At 39.9% G+C, this 15,765-nt stretch overlaps 1 protein-coding gene across 1 annotated transcript; it reads left to right on the forward strand.

The window, feature by feature from the left end:
* The first annotated feature begins 836 nt into the window (after positions 1-836).
* Positions 837-15,138, forward strand: LOC124122529 (integumentary mucin C.1-like). The gene is made up of 5 exons (XM_046485577.2): positions 837-1,167; positions 9,319-9,413; positions 13,520-13,571; positions 14,023-14,657; positions 14,866-15,138. Exons 1-5 carry the CDS (start codon positions 1,040-1,042, stop codon positions 14,982-14,984), a joined length of 1,029 nt encoding a protein of 342 aa, XP_046341533.2. The 5' UTR covers positions 837-1,039; the 3' UTR covers positions 14,985-15,138.
* Positions 15,139-15,765: the final 627 nt, after the last annotated feature.

Genomic DNA, 15,765 nt, shown 5'->3' on the forward strand with positions numbered 1-15,765 from the left:
GTATGTATGTATGTATGTATGTATGTATGTATGTATGTATGTATGTCTGTATGTATGTATGTATGTATGTATGGTATGTATGTATGTATGTATGTATGTATGTATGTATGTATGTATGTATGTATGTGTGTATGTATGTGTGTGTGAGTGTGTGCCTGTGTGTCTGTCTGTGTTTGTCTGTGTGTGTGTGTGTCTGTGTGTGTGTGTGTCTCTGTGTGTGTGCCTATGTGTGTGTGTGTCTCTCTCTGTGTGTGTGTGTGTGTGTGTCTGTCTGTGTGTGTGTGTGTGTCTGTCTCTGTGTGTGTGTCTGTGTGTGTGTGTGTGTGTGTGTGTGTGTGTGTGTGTGTGTGTGTGTGTGTGTGTGTGTGTGGTCATGTCACATAGTTCTTGAAACGTGTTACGTGCATCCCGTAACGTCCGTTTGACTCCGGTGTGTTTTAATTGGTTTACTGACTTCATAATGCACTCACGGCGATCCCGACGGTTTTATCATCACAATACAATGCCGCATGGAGTGTTTGTTGAGGTACGCTCACGAACGTCCTTCAAGACCGCCCTGCACACAAACACTTAAAGCTTGGCTGATCAGGCTGCGTGTAACAGGGGGCAATACCGTGCAAACGCTTTTCTAATTGAGGGGTAAATGTTTCCTATGAAGATGTTTCCATAGGTCTTTGCAAATATTTTTCTTGAACATCTTCCTCATTGGAATACACATATAATTTACATAAACGTATTCCTTTCATGAAGTCAACTCAGGTCAGGCGCCGTTTTCATCTGATAAAGCTTTGATACGAATAACACCTTCCTTAGGCAAAATTTTGTTTAACCAGCGATGCAACTAATACGTTGGGCTGGTCTCGCTCGTTGTAGTCATTCAATTGGCCCTACACAACATGAAAACGAGGGTATAGCAGTGTGTTATCTATCGATATGCCACGTGATCACAATAGCGTATAAATCGTGTTGTGTTATTAGAATTCAGATGTTCGGCGTCCCTTCTCGCCAACTGTACCGTGGTATCTGTAGTCACTAGAAGATGAACGCGCTGCTTCCAGTCCTCGTTGCTCTGACATCGCTATGGGGAACGGGGCTCCACTCATTGGATACACGCGACGCTGGGATATGCAAATCTGGGGCAGAACTACGCAAAGATTGCAGGATGTCGTAAGTAATTTATGGTTTGTTTGTTGTGATTTTGTTTGATGTTTAACACTGTAATCAGTAATATTCAAGCTTCAAGACGGCAGCAACCTGCACAGCCAGCTCATTGATGTTATGTTTGTTTGTTTGTTGTTTAACGCCGCAATCAGCAATGTTCCAGCAAAATGACGGCGGTCTGTAAATAACTGAGTCTGGACCAGACAATCCAGTTATTGATATCATGAGCATCGATCCAAGCAATTGGGATACGATGACATGCGTTAGCCAAGTCAGCGAGCCTGACCACCCGATCCCGTTAGTCGCCTCTTACGACAAGCATAGTCGTCTTTTACGGCAAGCATGGGTCGATTCATGTCATGACGCCATGGGTTATGGCGGCACACGATTCTACCTGGTCACCAATATTTGGTGTAATGTAACACAGATTTGAAGTCGTAATTTTAATCGTCACAGAAGCATAATACATTGTAGTTACAAAACGTGTCTTTCAAGGGTGAATGAGTTGAAATTTAAAGTCACATTGGTACTCTTTCAGCCATATTGGGAAAAGTTTTACATTTACATTAGTAATAAATACATTCAGACTTTATATCACTTTTCGACAAGGGACACTAAAGCAATTAGATTGTCACAAATGTGTATTTAAAACGTGTATGTATCCCATTAAAACGATATCACTGTACATGACAATACATTTTATAAACGGGCCGTAGATCACAAGAAACCAAAGTCGGTTACCATTCCAGGGACGTTGGGGTACCTCTGCTACCTGCAGTTTCCCAGCAGCATTTACACCATAACTTAGTCGTTGGCGGTTGTATTAAATAGATAAAGAAATATGCTACAATTAAACACGTGGCAGTACTAAAACTACTAGGAATGGCGCAGTCTTAAATACCCTATCAGGGGGACAAATATTTTTCACCACTTTAACCCCCCTCGAGGATACTATCACTGACAATCTCAGATACTAATTCATCCTGCCGATTGTGTATGGTCATTCATATATATATAAGTATCAATAAAAAAGTTCTTAAATACAAACAATAGATTTTTCATCAAAAGGATCCTTTAAAGATGAAACTATGTATCCCTTGTGATGTGTAAATTAAGATGTATACTAATATGTATGTACACCGTAGTGTTTTCAGTCACAAGATGGATCTTGACGTAATCTGTTTTATTCTTTATCACCTGGTATCCTTGAAGATGAGGCAGGCTAAATAAGGAAATGTAAAGTTCACTGATTATGAACGGATATAAACCAAACAGTCCCATCAAACATCTGGATATATTGTCCTCTAACTGCTATTGATCAATATACATATATCGAACTATCGATTGAGGTCCCAACTGTCACATATCAATACATGGAGATTATGTGGATTATCATCTAGTCACGTGATAGATTTATCTCATCGCGTGACCTGCCAGCACTCGCGGGTGGAAATGTCAACTTGGTCAGGTCACGATGACAACATTCACCCTCGATGTCTCGTAAGCGACGCTTCGATTGGTCGGATTATATGTCGTTCTGACGTCACCTGTGAATAGACCGAGACATTGGCTCTGTGTATGTAGATGTTTCTGTTTGTTTGTTTGTTTGTTGTTTATCGCTGCACTAACCAATATTCCAGCTATATGACGGGGGTCTGTAAATAATCAAGTCTGTACCAGACTATCCAGTGATTGACATCATGAGCATCGATCTACGCATTTGGGATTCGATGACATGTATTAACCAAGTCAGCGAGCCTGACCACCCTATCCCGTTTGTCGCCTTTTACGACAAGCATAGTCGGCTATAAATCAAGCTGAATACCTATTCTATCCCTGTGACAAGAAATGCTAAATGTTTTGTCCATTTTGAATTTCTTACTGATCAATCAAATCATTGAAAGTGGATCGAGTGGTCAGTCTCAGTGACTTGGTTGATTGTGTGTCATTAACTCCGATGGTGTGTATCGGTGTTCATGCTGTCAATCACCGAATTGCTTGATTCTGGCTCAGTTATTTACAGATCGCTGCCACACAGCTGCAACCGATAGATACTGCCACAAACAAACAAGCACGTGTAACTTCAAGTTGCAAACACAATATAGGTGTCGCCAGGGTTCCTGTGTGAAAGGGGCTTTTGGTTAAGCTCGTGATTAACGCGTTCGCTCGTCACGCTGAAAATCCGGGTTCGATTCTCGATTCTCGACATGGGTGTGATATAGCAGGAATATTGCAAAAAGCGGCGTAGAACCATACTCACTCACTTACTCACTACAGTATACTACGGTTATAACGAACTCAAAGGGACCACTAAGTTTAATTCGTTGTAGCCGTGGTTCGTTATATGCATATGTACAGCATAACTACAGCAAATAGTCGGGACAAAAAAGTAAGTTCGTTATATCCGTCAGTTCGTTATAAGCGTGTTCGTTATAACCGTAGTTTACTGTATGTGCATTGTTTACGTCTTATGTAGAAACTACGAAAGGTGTGTCAGTTACCGGAGCATAAAGCCTGCCGCATAATTACACGTAGGCAATGCATCACTTCTAGTAATGATGCATGTATATATACCTGAACAATACCGTTATTGTCCACCTTGTCACTAACAGGATCGCACTGTGGAGGTAATCTGTAAATAATATCTGTGTCATGTAAGGTATCTCCGTAGACTCCAGTATGTGACAAAGGATTGGATATTGGTCGAGAGACGCCTGGTGTTATATGGAAATAAGCCAGTAACAATCTGATTATCCCCTAATTCCAAACTACTCGTCATTATTACTTGTAGCACGTTCCTTTTGTCAACTAGGCAAGAGTGTCCACAGCTTATATCAAAGTTTCACCATTGCCCTCACTGTTTGTGTGTTTGATTGTTCTTTAACGCTGCACTCAGCAATATTCCAGCTATATGACGGCAGTCTGTAAATAATCGAGCCCGGATCAGACAACCCAGTGCTTGACATCATGCGCATCGATCTACGCAATTGGGATAGGATGACATGTATCAACCAAGTTGTTTTCACGGGTCTAGCTCTAACTCGGGCGACGTTTTCCCGAGGCAATATTGTATGTAAAACGGGTCTTACCTTGAACTAAAAGATGAAAAAGATTTGGAACATAGCTGTATACGCCCAGTATCCGGCACACGTGCTCTTGTGTTACTTGGTAATATGTAGCATGTATGTCTTCATTACTTGTATTGTAATAGTGAAAACATTGTTCTACAACAGCATCATTTCACTACGGAAAACCCCAGATGTTCAGCAAAGTGAGGTGAGGTGAGGTGAGGTGAGGTGAGGTGAGGTGAGGTGAGGTGAAATGGGGTTCAAATTAAATGATGCACCTGATGAAGATGATGATGATTTTTCACTGATCAATTTGATATACACATTGAAGATTGTAACTCTGCTTTGAATGGTGCCATTTCACGTGATGAAATTTTGATTGCCATAGCAAATTTGAAAAATAATAAAGCATGTGGCCCTGATAAAATTATTAATGAATATATTAAAACCACTCAAGTCATTATGCTACCTGTATATGTTAAGGTTATTTAACACCATTTTAGATGATGGTGTTTATCCAGAGCAGTGGCTCAGTGGTATAATTCGTCCTATTTATAAAGGTAAAGGTGACAAATATGATCCAGAAAATTATAGACCAATCAGTTGTTTTGGTAAACTCTTTACAAGCATTATTAGTAATAGAATCCAAAATTTTATAGAAGATCAAAATATTTTATCTGAAGCGCAGACTGGTTTCCGTAAAAAATATTCTACAACTGATCATATATTAACCCTTAAATGCCTTGTAGATTTATTTTAGTCAAGAAAAAAGAATTTTTGTTGTTGTTTTATTGATTTTAAAAATTTGGTAAACTCTTTACAAACATTATTCGTAATAGAATCCAAAATTTTATAGAAGATCAAAATATTTTATCTGAAGCGCAGACTGGTTTCCGTAAAAAATATTCTACAACTGATCACATATTCACCCTTAAATGCCTTGTAGATTTATTTAAGTCAAGAAAAAAGAAATTATTTTGTTGTTTTATTGATTTTAAAAAGGCTTTCGATAATGTAAGAAGGACTGCCTTGTGGAGTAAACTGTTCAGCCAAGGTATAGATGGCAAATGTTTCAGAATTTTAAAATCCATGTATAGTGGTATAAAATCGTGTGTAAAGGTACATAGCATTGAATCAGATATTTTCCCTTGCCTTGTAGGAGTTAGACAAGGAGAAAACTTATCACCTGTTGTATTCTCTTTGTTACTAAATGACTCAGAAACATTTTTAATGTCCAAAGACTGTTCAGGTCTATTAATTAATTCAGAAGTAACACATTCCATGCTAAATTTATCTATTAAATTGTTTGCTCTTTTATATGCCGATGACACTGTCCGTCTCGCTTTCTTCAAAAACGAATCTCCAAAAAGCTATCAAGCATTTTGATTCATATTGCAAAATTTGGAAATTAACTATCAATATTGATAAAACTAAAGTTCTAATATTTGGTGGTAATAAAAATGATATGAGTAAAGATATTTAACTCCATGGTGTTCCTTTAGAATATGTCACTGAATACAAATATCTTGGTGTTATATTTGATAAAAAGTGTTCTTTTAAAGCATCCATTGCTAATCTATGTCAACAGGCTACAAAATCCATGTATTTCGTACTACGTAAAAGCCGAAACCTTAATTTATCAATTCAATGCCAATTATATTTTTTTGACACAATGGTAAAACCAATCTCATTATATGGTTGTGAATTATGGGTTTTTGTTAATCTAAAACAAATTGAAAATGTACATATTTGTTTCATGAGAAAATTATTACCTGTTAAAAGAGTACCCCTTCATGCATGCTTTACGGTGAACTAGGTAGAGTTCCGTTATCTGTTGATGTTAAAACCCGTATGTTAACCTTTTGGTCGAAATTACTTACAGATAAATCCAGCAAAATATCTTCAATCATTTACTCTATTGTATATAACATCCATAATACAGGTGTTTACAACTATGACTGGATTTCATGTATTCCAAATGTTCTAAACAATATTGGTTTAAGTTATGTATGGTTGTCACAGTCTCCTGTTTCATCTTCCTGGCTCAAAGCAACAGCTCACTCTATTTTAACTGATCATGCTAAACAAACCTGGAGCTCTGAGGTGGAAATTAAAAAAAAGTGTAGTCTATTCTCTCTTGAAACCACTATTTGAATTAGAAAATTATCTAACGTCCCTACCCCTAAATAAAGCTATCCCTCTACTTTTATTTCTTACTTCATGCCACCACTTACCAACTGAAAAAGGAAGATGGAATGGGATACCTATTTGTGAAAGAAAATGTAAATTGTGTTTTATTGATGATATTAGAGATGAATTTCACTTTATATTTAAATGTCCATATTTTACTAAAGAAAGAATTTTGTATATCCAACCTACATATTCTAAAAGACCTAATATGATTAAATTTCAAAGACTTTTCACTTGTAGAGAGATATCTGTATTAAAAAACCTTAGTAAATTCTGTAAATATGTAATGCAAATTGTAAAATCTTCCGGCTAACCACATATCCGCTATTATAATGTGTATTTTGCTGTCATTTTGTACCTCATGTGTGTGTGTGTGTGTGTGTGTGTGTGTGTGTGTGTGTGTGTGTGTGTGTGTTATAGTGCTAGCCCACCGAGATACCACGCCGCAGTTTAGCATGAATACCCCACTCGGACACAGCATTGCTTGAAGTAGTTGTGTCATCTCCAGGAACCGGTTTGTAATCTATACATGTACACTACGCTTATGTACGTAAATCTAGACTATATACACATCCGTCATGTTAAACAGAAAATAAAAGACATAGAATGAGAATACAGTCGCGGATATTGAAATATTATAAAATATTATTGGTTTTGTACTTTATAGTCATATAAGCTGGAGGATCCAGCGACGCAATACACATCAAACACCACTGGATAGTGCCTAAGAATTAAACGGTTCACAATTAACGTCAGCCATTTCGAGTGAGTGAGTGAGTGAGTTGGGTTTAAAGCCGCTTTTAACAGTATTCCAGTTATATCACGGCGTGTCAGCTTAATGTGGGAGGAAAGCCCGAAGTGATGCAGGTATCAGACGTTTACCACTTCGGTGAAACCCACGAGCAGGGGTATGGTGCTGACAAACCTAGAAACATAATTGGGGCGAACCGGGATTCGAACCCACAATCATAGGTTTCTGGCGTGCCCAAGGGACGCAACTCTGCACAGCGAAACGCGGCGCCTTAGACGACGGGGCCACCCGTGCCCCCCTCAGACATTTCGAACTGATAGTACATATTAGATAGAGCGCTACAATATCGCAGTGCCGTTTAAACTTAAATCTTACATTTTCTAGATAATAATAACAAGAGTTACAAAATTGATGTATGAATACAGTCTTAATGTTTTCTAACTTGAAACAAGAGAGGAGAGAGCTGTGTGCACCTTCGGTTTATTCACTGACTATCCAAGGAGGTAGTTTCCCCACAGTTTTACTCGTAAAGTTTGTAAAACCTATTAACTTAATGAAATTCAATATCCACCCAGAGACTAACATGTTACTTCAAGTTGACTTTACCAACCAGTTAGTAATTGTTTGCTGATTAGACAAGTAGGAGGATTATTGTAGATTAGTACAATTTATTTCAATCAGTAGTGATCACTATCCATCTTTAAAAAAACTACCGGTATCACCAGTTAATTATACTCATTAAGTGATATTTAGCAATATTCTTCTCATAACTGCAATGACATATTACTAAGCTTGTAGTAGGTTTTACTACAATTTAATACATGCTCGTTTCTTGATCATTCTGCGCTCCCTGTTGACAGTTGCTAAATATATTTTGTAAATAATGTAAACAATGAATGACATAAACAATACAGGTGAAAGATGACATACAATGATTTGCAGTGACATCTTAAGTATAGAGTTAGACCACTCGGCATCGATGTTTAAACGTTGAAATTCTCAGTTAGACCCCTTTTACTGGCCATTTCAACAAATCCGAGTGGCCTGGCCTGAACCGACGGCCAAAAAACACGTTACCAACACGTCTTTAAAAGTGAAATTGCAAAAATGTGAAAACACAAGTTAAAACTAAATCAATGCAAAACACACCGTCCAAACACAACAAGGCTGTTTACAGAAAGTGATTCACGTCCACGGCACGTTTGGTTTGTAGACAATGCGACAAAGTGAAAAACCAATGCCCCCCTAGTCAGCCGAAACTACACGTACAATAAGGGTATATAGATAATAGGGACGGTATGTTGGACTCGGATAAAAAAACCTCCAAGGTAGAATGGCGACATATCCCACGTGACGTCATCAGACGACTGACTTTTTTCTGTGCGCCGGAGAGTTTTTACGTGTCGTAGAAGGGCGTGGTCATACACGCTACTGATGTGACGAGTTGAACTTGAGCGATTTAAGAGTGTGCCTTTTGGCCATTTTGTTGAAGGCTTGCTTTCGCTACCCCATTTCAATTCGGGAAACTGTCATACCAATCATCTATCTTGGTGGTATTAAACCTAGAGTGGTTTAAAACTATAGTAATGTTTTGTTTGGGCTTTCAGTAGGGGGTAGGGAGGGGGGTGGGGGGTGGGGTGGGGTACGGCTGGCCCAGTCGTCCAAGGCGCCGCGATTCGCTGTGCAGAGCTGCGTCCCTTGGGCTCGCTAGAAACCTGTGGGTTCGAATCCCGGTTCGCCCAAATTATGTTTCTAGGTTTGTCAGCACCATACCCGTGCTCGTGGGTTTCACCGAAGTGATAAACGTCTGAGACCTACACCACTTCGGGCTTTCCTCCCACATTAAGCTGGCACGCCGCGATATAGCTGGAATACTGTTAAAAGCGGCGTTAAACACAACTCACTCACTTAAACGTGAGGACACGGTGAGTCGGCCCTGCGAGATGCACGTGTTATGCGTTCAACGAGCCTTTGTCACGTGCACCTCGCCCTTTGGCGGCTCGGGTTAAAAAATACATGTCACGGGGCAAGTTTTCAATCCATGTAGGACCTACTTGGGCACCCTTATCAATCAACGATTTAGTGATGATGATGGTGATGATGATGATGATGATGATGATGATGATGATAATAATGATGATGTTTCAGTCTCATCAAAAGCCGATGCAAGGTGATCAAGGAGCTGTGGTGGTGCAAGCGCAGAGATTTCAACTGTGGGAACACGCCGGCGTTAGATCTTGTTGGTGAGAAATTCCTGCTTACAATCCTACTGCTTGTAAAAGGGGCGGTCGGGTAGCCTAGTAGTTAAAGCGTTCTCTCGTCACACCGAAGACTCGGGTTCGATTCCCGACATGGGTACAATGTGTGAAGCCCATTTCTGGTGTCCCCCGCCGTGATATTGCTGGAATATTGCTAAAAGCGGCGTAAAACCATACTCACTCACTACTGCTTGTAAGACAGTACGGACAGTATTCAGTAAAACTGGCACAGGTAGTTGCCATTTTGTTTGGAAAACACGAGCAACGTCAACGCTCGGACTCAACCCAGAGACATCGGATCACAAGTATCTGGACCCGCTTTTCTGACAGTGTATAAAATATGTAAGTTATTGCAGCACAAAATGTCCCTAAGCCATGATGTCATTATATACAGCTAACTAGTCAAGCAATTGATGATATGCTTGTATTATGTTTCAGCAACGAATCTCTTGTCCCAAACATAGTGAGAATAAAATTATCATAAACCCTTCATAAAAGATTTTTTGAAGTCTCCAAAACCGGCTTCATCCAATTATCTGTATGCTACTTGTTATCTGTTACCTGTTGTTGTCAATGTTAATCTGCTGCTGTCACAACATGTCCTGAATATATCCATCTCATCACTTGGTTGTTGTCACAGCTTGAATCTACGTCGATATATGCCGGAAGTTGTCATCCATACAGTTTTCTTATCTTCAAAACCGGTTGGGATGCACTTTTCACAAGTTACGTGTTCCGATTGTTACAAATATGAACTATCAACTTATTTAAAGGGCATGTAAAGTCAAAAACCAAAGCAACTTTGCAGACTTTAGTACTTTAGGGCATACTTATCACAAATGCTTGACCAAAAGTAAATTTGAAAAACGGAAATAGCATAAAACAGGCGATAAAAAATGACAGGCAAAATCATCCCTCAAAACGAAAAATTCCGCCACTGCGGGGATCCCCCTTACTGGGATTAAAACGAGATCCCGGGGTAATTTCAACTATCGGGCCGGCGCCCAGTCTGCCTGGTGGCTTATTGGGGGATGGGGGTGGGTCTTCCTACTTGTCTACTTGTCTAGCATCTATTTTTATGGTACAGATTCACCGGAGCGTGGTGATGGTAAGACAAGAGGCGATTAATGGGGCATCTCACATATGACACAACTAATTGGTGAATACCGCACAAATATGACGACACGACTAATTGGTGAATACCGCACAAATATGACGACACGACTAATTGGTGAATACCGCACAAATATGACGACACGACTAATTGGTGAATACCGCACAAATCTGACGACACGACTAATTGGTGAATACCGCACAAATCTGACGACACGACTAATTGGTGAATACCGCACAAATATGACGACACGACTAATTGGTGAATACCGCACAAATCTGACGACACGACTAATTGGTGAATACCGCACAAATATGACGACACGACTAATTGGTGAATACCGCACAAATCTGACGACACGACTAATTGGTGAATACCGCACAAATATGACGACACGACTAATTGGTGAATACCGCACAAATATGACGACACGACTAATTGGTGAACTGTGCACATACACTGTGCCGGGGGGTAATGTAGAGGATGCCCGACCACCATCAACACCAAAGACGACTTTGTCCTGAAGCACAATAATATGCCACTGACAGGGGGTCGACGCCAACACATCATCTCGAGGGACGACGTCCAAACGTGTACAAATTCATGGAGGTAGTGCACGTTGAGCAGAATAATACTGCGAACACAACCCAGCTATTTTGATGCCACCCAAGAAGAATTTTCGAAACCTAGACCATGCACATGATAGGGAGAGGAGATAACTTCTCGCCAACCAGAAACCAGTTAACGATTATCACAATGCTGTTTCACTGTTTACCTGGACTGTGAATTTTGTAGATTTGAGATGCGAAGGAAAAGTATAACTATAATTTGTTTTTGCGTCGCGAATCGTTATCTATGTGTTACAAGCATCCACAGGCCCCGTACAGCGTTTAATATGAACACCCAGCTAAAAATAAACACGATGGGGATTATCCCTTGGCCAGCGATTATCCCTTGGCCAGCGATTATCCCTTGTCCAGCTGCTGGATAAGGAAGAAGTCAGCGTATATGGTACAAAACAGGATGTCAGCAATAGTTACAGATTGTTAATTGTAATTTAAATTATTCAAGACAAAAGGGGACCTTTGCGCCGGTAGCTTTGAGTAATTATGGAGATGGTAACTGAAAATTGGTCAGTTGAAAATGGTCAGGTCTCAGCGGGAGACAAGTCAGCCACCTTACAGAGATATATTACAAGTTCAGAATTATGTCTTCAAAATGATGTTTTTAGACTGAGAATGGGTAATACGGTTATTTCATAAATGCACACATCCCCAGCACCCTTTTCACAGATTCAAATGTTTGACGCCCAATTCCCCGTTTTTTTAGTCGCCGTACTTAACGTTTAAACTTTATAGAAACACGATGTTTGCTGTGAAGAGGCAAAGGTGACACTAGCAATGGTTGCAACTCGGCATGCATTATTCAAGGCTGACTTTCAGATGCATTGCTTGATGCAATGTAACGTAACACTGTATCGCGAAACTGTATCGTCCTTTGTGTATGTCATGTTTGAACCAGACTTCAGATCGTAATCAGCCGTGTTATGTCGCATAAAACTGCGTCGTAGCTGACGGAGAGTAATATGACCCGGGTGGAGAACAGACAGGTCCGTGTGTCATCGGTTTTCACACTTCTGCGTTCATTCTGATGTTTGTGTACATTCAGGGTTTGTTAAAAGCTTCCCAGGCATGTCAGCTTCTTTTGATTCTCATAACAACCCCCACGGCGATGCAAGAGCTTATAGTGTGCATTGAGAGGAGTATGGACATCATAGACCTAATGCTACGGTCTTTTAGGGCCATTATTTATTTATTTTCTTTAAATTTCCATAAACTAAGCACACGGTACGAGCACGACTGTTTCTGAGTTATACTGGACAGAAGAAGTTAGTTAAATATGGCAACAGTCGCTATTCATTGAGGCCTTTACAATATGCCCAGCCCAGAATGACACATGTGAACACGTGGGTGATGATAAACGGTAGATAAATAAAAGCTACAAAACCCCTTCAATAGCTGCAAGAAATCTCTGCTGAAATCTCGTAAAGAAATTTAGGCATCCTGATGAATTTGCATATTTAATTTTATTTTTCAGATACATAATACAGTTGATATGTTTGAGGTAAAAAAAGGGTTTTAAAAATTGTTTTGCGTAATTGTTAACGTTAAACACTTCTTCAAATATGCTTGGTAAGCTCGTCTAACATTGAAGTTCTAACAGTGAAATTATTTTCACGTGATTGAAATTCGATTCTTGTTGGCACCAGCCGCCACATCTGTCTCATCGTGTGACAACTGGCAATAGAATACTATTTAAAGTTTAATTGAAAGGACGAACAATAATAAATCATAGCATATGTTTTCTGTTCTTATATTCAACCGCTGACGCCGTATTTATTATATGGACATGGTGGCCTGCCTGCTATTACGCCGCTTGAATATACCGACTACCACTCGCTGTCACACAATCAGATATGATTATGAACTTCAGATAAAACTTAAATCTTGGATTTTGGAAGATCGAATATTCCTTTTTTAATCCCTGAAACAACATTGTTTTGCCTCCGGTTGTCCTGAATATATTATATACAGTACACTACTTTTATAACGAGCACGCTTATAACGAACTGACGGATATAGCGAACATATTGTTTGGTCCCAGTATATGCTTATAAAAAACTACGGTTATATCGAACTAATATCAGTGGTCCCTTTGAGTTCGTTATGACCATAGTTTAGGCCATCACCTTTGTTTGTTTGTTTGTTTGTTGTTTAACGCCACACTCAGCAATATTCCAGCTATATGACGGCGGTCTGTAAATAATCGAGTCTGGACCAGACAAGCCAGTGATTGATACCATGAGCATTGATCTACGCATCACCTACTACGACATCAACATATTATTGAAAGGTCGGCCACAAGGCATTACCATTGGATTTCGCTTCCATATACAATTTAGTCTTCTATGTTGCAGCCTTAAGAAGGGACATTGAAAACAAGAGGTCATGTTGCTGCAAATTTAAATGGTGAGTTCTTGTACAGGAAATCCCAATTTACAATTTTATACGGTTTTATGTGACATAATTGCAACAATAGATTGAATGAACTAAAGTGTCCACATCCACATTTCCAAAAGAGTGAGTGAGTGAGTGAGTATGGTTTTACGTCGCTTTTAGCAATATTCCAGCAATATCACGGGGGGGGGGGGGGGGGCTTTACATATTGTACCCATGTCGGGAATCGAACCCGGCTCTTCGGCGAGACGAGCGAACGCTTTAACCCTTAGGCTACCCGACCGCCTAATTTCCTAAAGAAATATACCATGGATCATATGGAATATACCACTACTCATTAATCGGTTCTCGTGAAATATTTGTGAAATTCCCTCGCCAAGTTTGGTATTTAATAACCTCTGTTTGGAACAGATACTTCGTAATTCTTACTAGAATCAACAATCCAAACGTTTAACATTTTCAGGTTTGATAAATTTGAAATACGGATCCAGAAAAGCATTGAAAATCTGGAGATATGTCGAGATGGTCCGACAACTAAACCCACACCTGCTGAGGTTCCATCTTCAACAACGCCTACCACAACAACATCAACAACATCATCAGCTCCTGCAACAACACTAACAACATCAGCGACTACGATATCAACAGCTAGTACGACTACATCAACATCAGCTACAACAACACCAACATCAGCTACTACGACAACACCAACAACATCAGCTACTACAACAACACCAGCGACAACTACACCTACAACATCTACTACGACAACACCAACAACATCAGCTACTACGACTACACCAACAACATCAACTACAACACCAACACCAGCGACTACTACACCTACAACATCTACTTCGACAACACCAACAACATCAGCTACTACGACTACACCAACATCAGCTACTACAACACCAGCGACTACTACACCTACAACATCTACTACGACAACATCAACATCAGCTACTACGACTACACCAACAACATCAACTACGACGAGAACATCAACATCAGCTACTACCACAACACCAACAACATCAGCTACCACGACTACACCACCAACATCTGCTTCAACTACGACACCAAAAGCACAACTATGTAATAACACTTTATCAGGACTTGTTTCATACTTGTTTTCATAGTGTGTGTGTGTGTGTGTGTGTGTGTGTGTGTGTGTGTGTGTGTGTGTTTGTGTGTATGTATATAGTAGTAGTAGTAGTAGTAGTAGTAGTAGTAGTAGTAGTAGTAGTAGTAGTACCCTTGTCATCACCGTTATCATAATCATTATTATTTTTATTATCCACAGTGTGTGGAGCCATAGGAGGATCATGTCTGTTTACCGTCGAGGATGACTGCATCGATTTTGGAGGACAAGTGGATCAAGGACGGGTGTGCCTAGGCGCTAATGTTTGCTGTGTATTTTAGGCACAGAGGTATTATCACTGCATCTTTTCTGGCGACGAAAAGGTCACGGGGCCTTCGTCATCTAGATTACGTAATTTTTGGTGTCTAAATGTATGTTCAAACGGTCGACCTGGCAAAGCAATTCATAAAAATAAAGTCAATTTTAACATTTTAATATTTGTTTATGATATGTCGTTTACGTCTTGTCGTCAAAGGTTTGACGCAGTTGTGATCTATTGTCGTTCTATGTTCCGCCGGTATCGGGTTCCAGTCCAAATTCTTATGACTCTTAATTTATCAGGATCCTGCTTGTGATATAACTAAAATACTGTTCACCGTGGCGGTAAATTCAGTCGCTCACTGCCTCCTCCAAAGGGCCTCAGTGCTCTGTGCTCAACCTCTGTTATCTAGGGTATTATATCTATCACAATAAGTCCCGTGGACCCCATCGCCACCATAGCTTCCCATCTGTCTGATCAATGACCTAGCTTTGAATCTATCTCGCTCATGAGATTTATTATTTTGGACTGCTATTGTAACGTCATGTCACTCGAATCGGACTCAAACAAACGAAGATATGGCAGCAAATGTGTCAAGGGTCTTAGCATTCCAGAATGGAGGTTTAATTCACTGGATAATCGAGGATGATATCCGCTTGCGATTCCCCTGTAGCGATTCCGGATAGCCTCGGTATTACATACTGAGACCGGATAAAAGGTTACTTTACTTGCTTGTAAATGTTGCAAATATGACTGTTACATATGTAGCCGCTATACAATTTACGAGTCCCGTGATGGGATTC

This window comes from Haliotis rufescens, unplaced genomic scaffold (genome assembly GCF_023055435.1).
Source record: "Haliotis rufescens isolate VD_foot unplaced genomic scaffold, xgHalRufe1.0.p SCAF_9, whole genome shotgun sequence".
Classification (NCBI taxonomy): Eukaryota; Metazoa; Mollusca; class Gastropoda; order Lepetellida; family Haliotidae; genus Haliotis; species Haliotis rufescens.

Excerpts from the sequence above, each read along its gene's own strand:
- LOC124122529 (XM_046485577.2), top strand. The coding sequence starts at position 1,040 with ATGAACGCGCTGCTTCCAGTCCTCGTTGCTCTGACATCGCTATGGGGA. Across the intron at positions 1,168-9,318 it reads CGCAAAGATTGCAGGATGTC|TCTCATCAAAAGCCGATGCA; the intron begins GTAAGTAATTTA and ends ATGATGTTTCAG. Across the intron at positions 13,572-14,022 it reads TGTTGCTGCAAATTTAAATG|GTTTGATAAATTTGAAATAC; the intron begins GTGAGTTCTTGT and ends TAACATTTTCAG.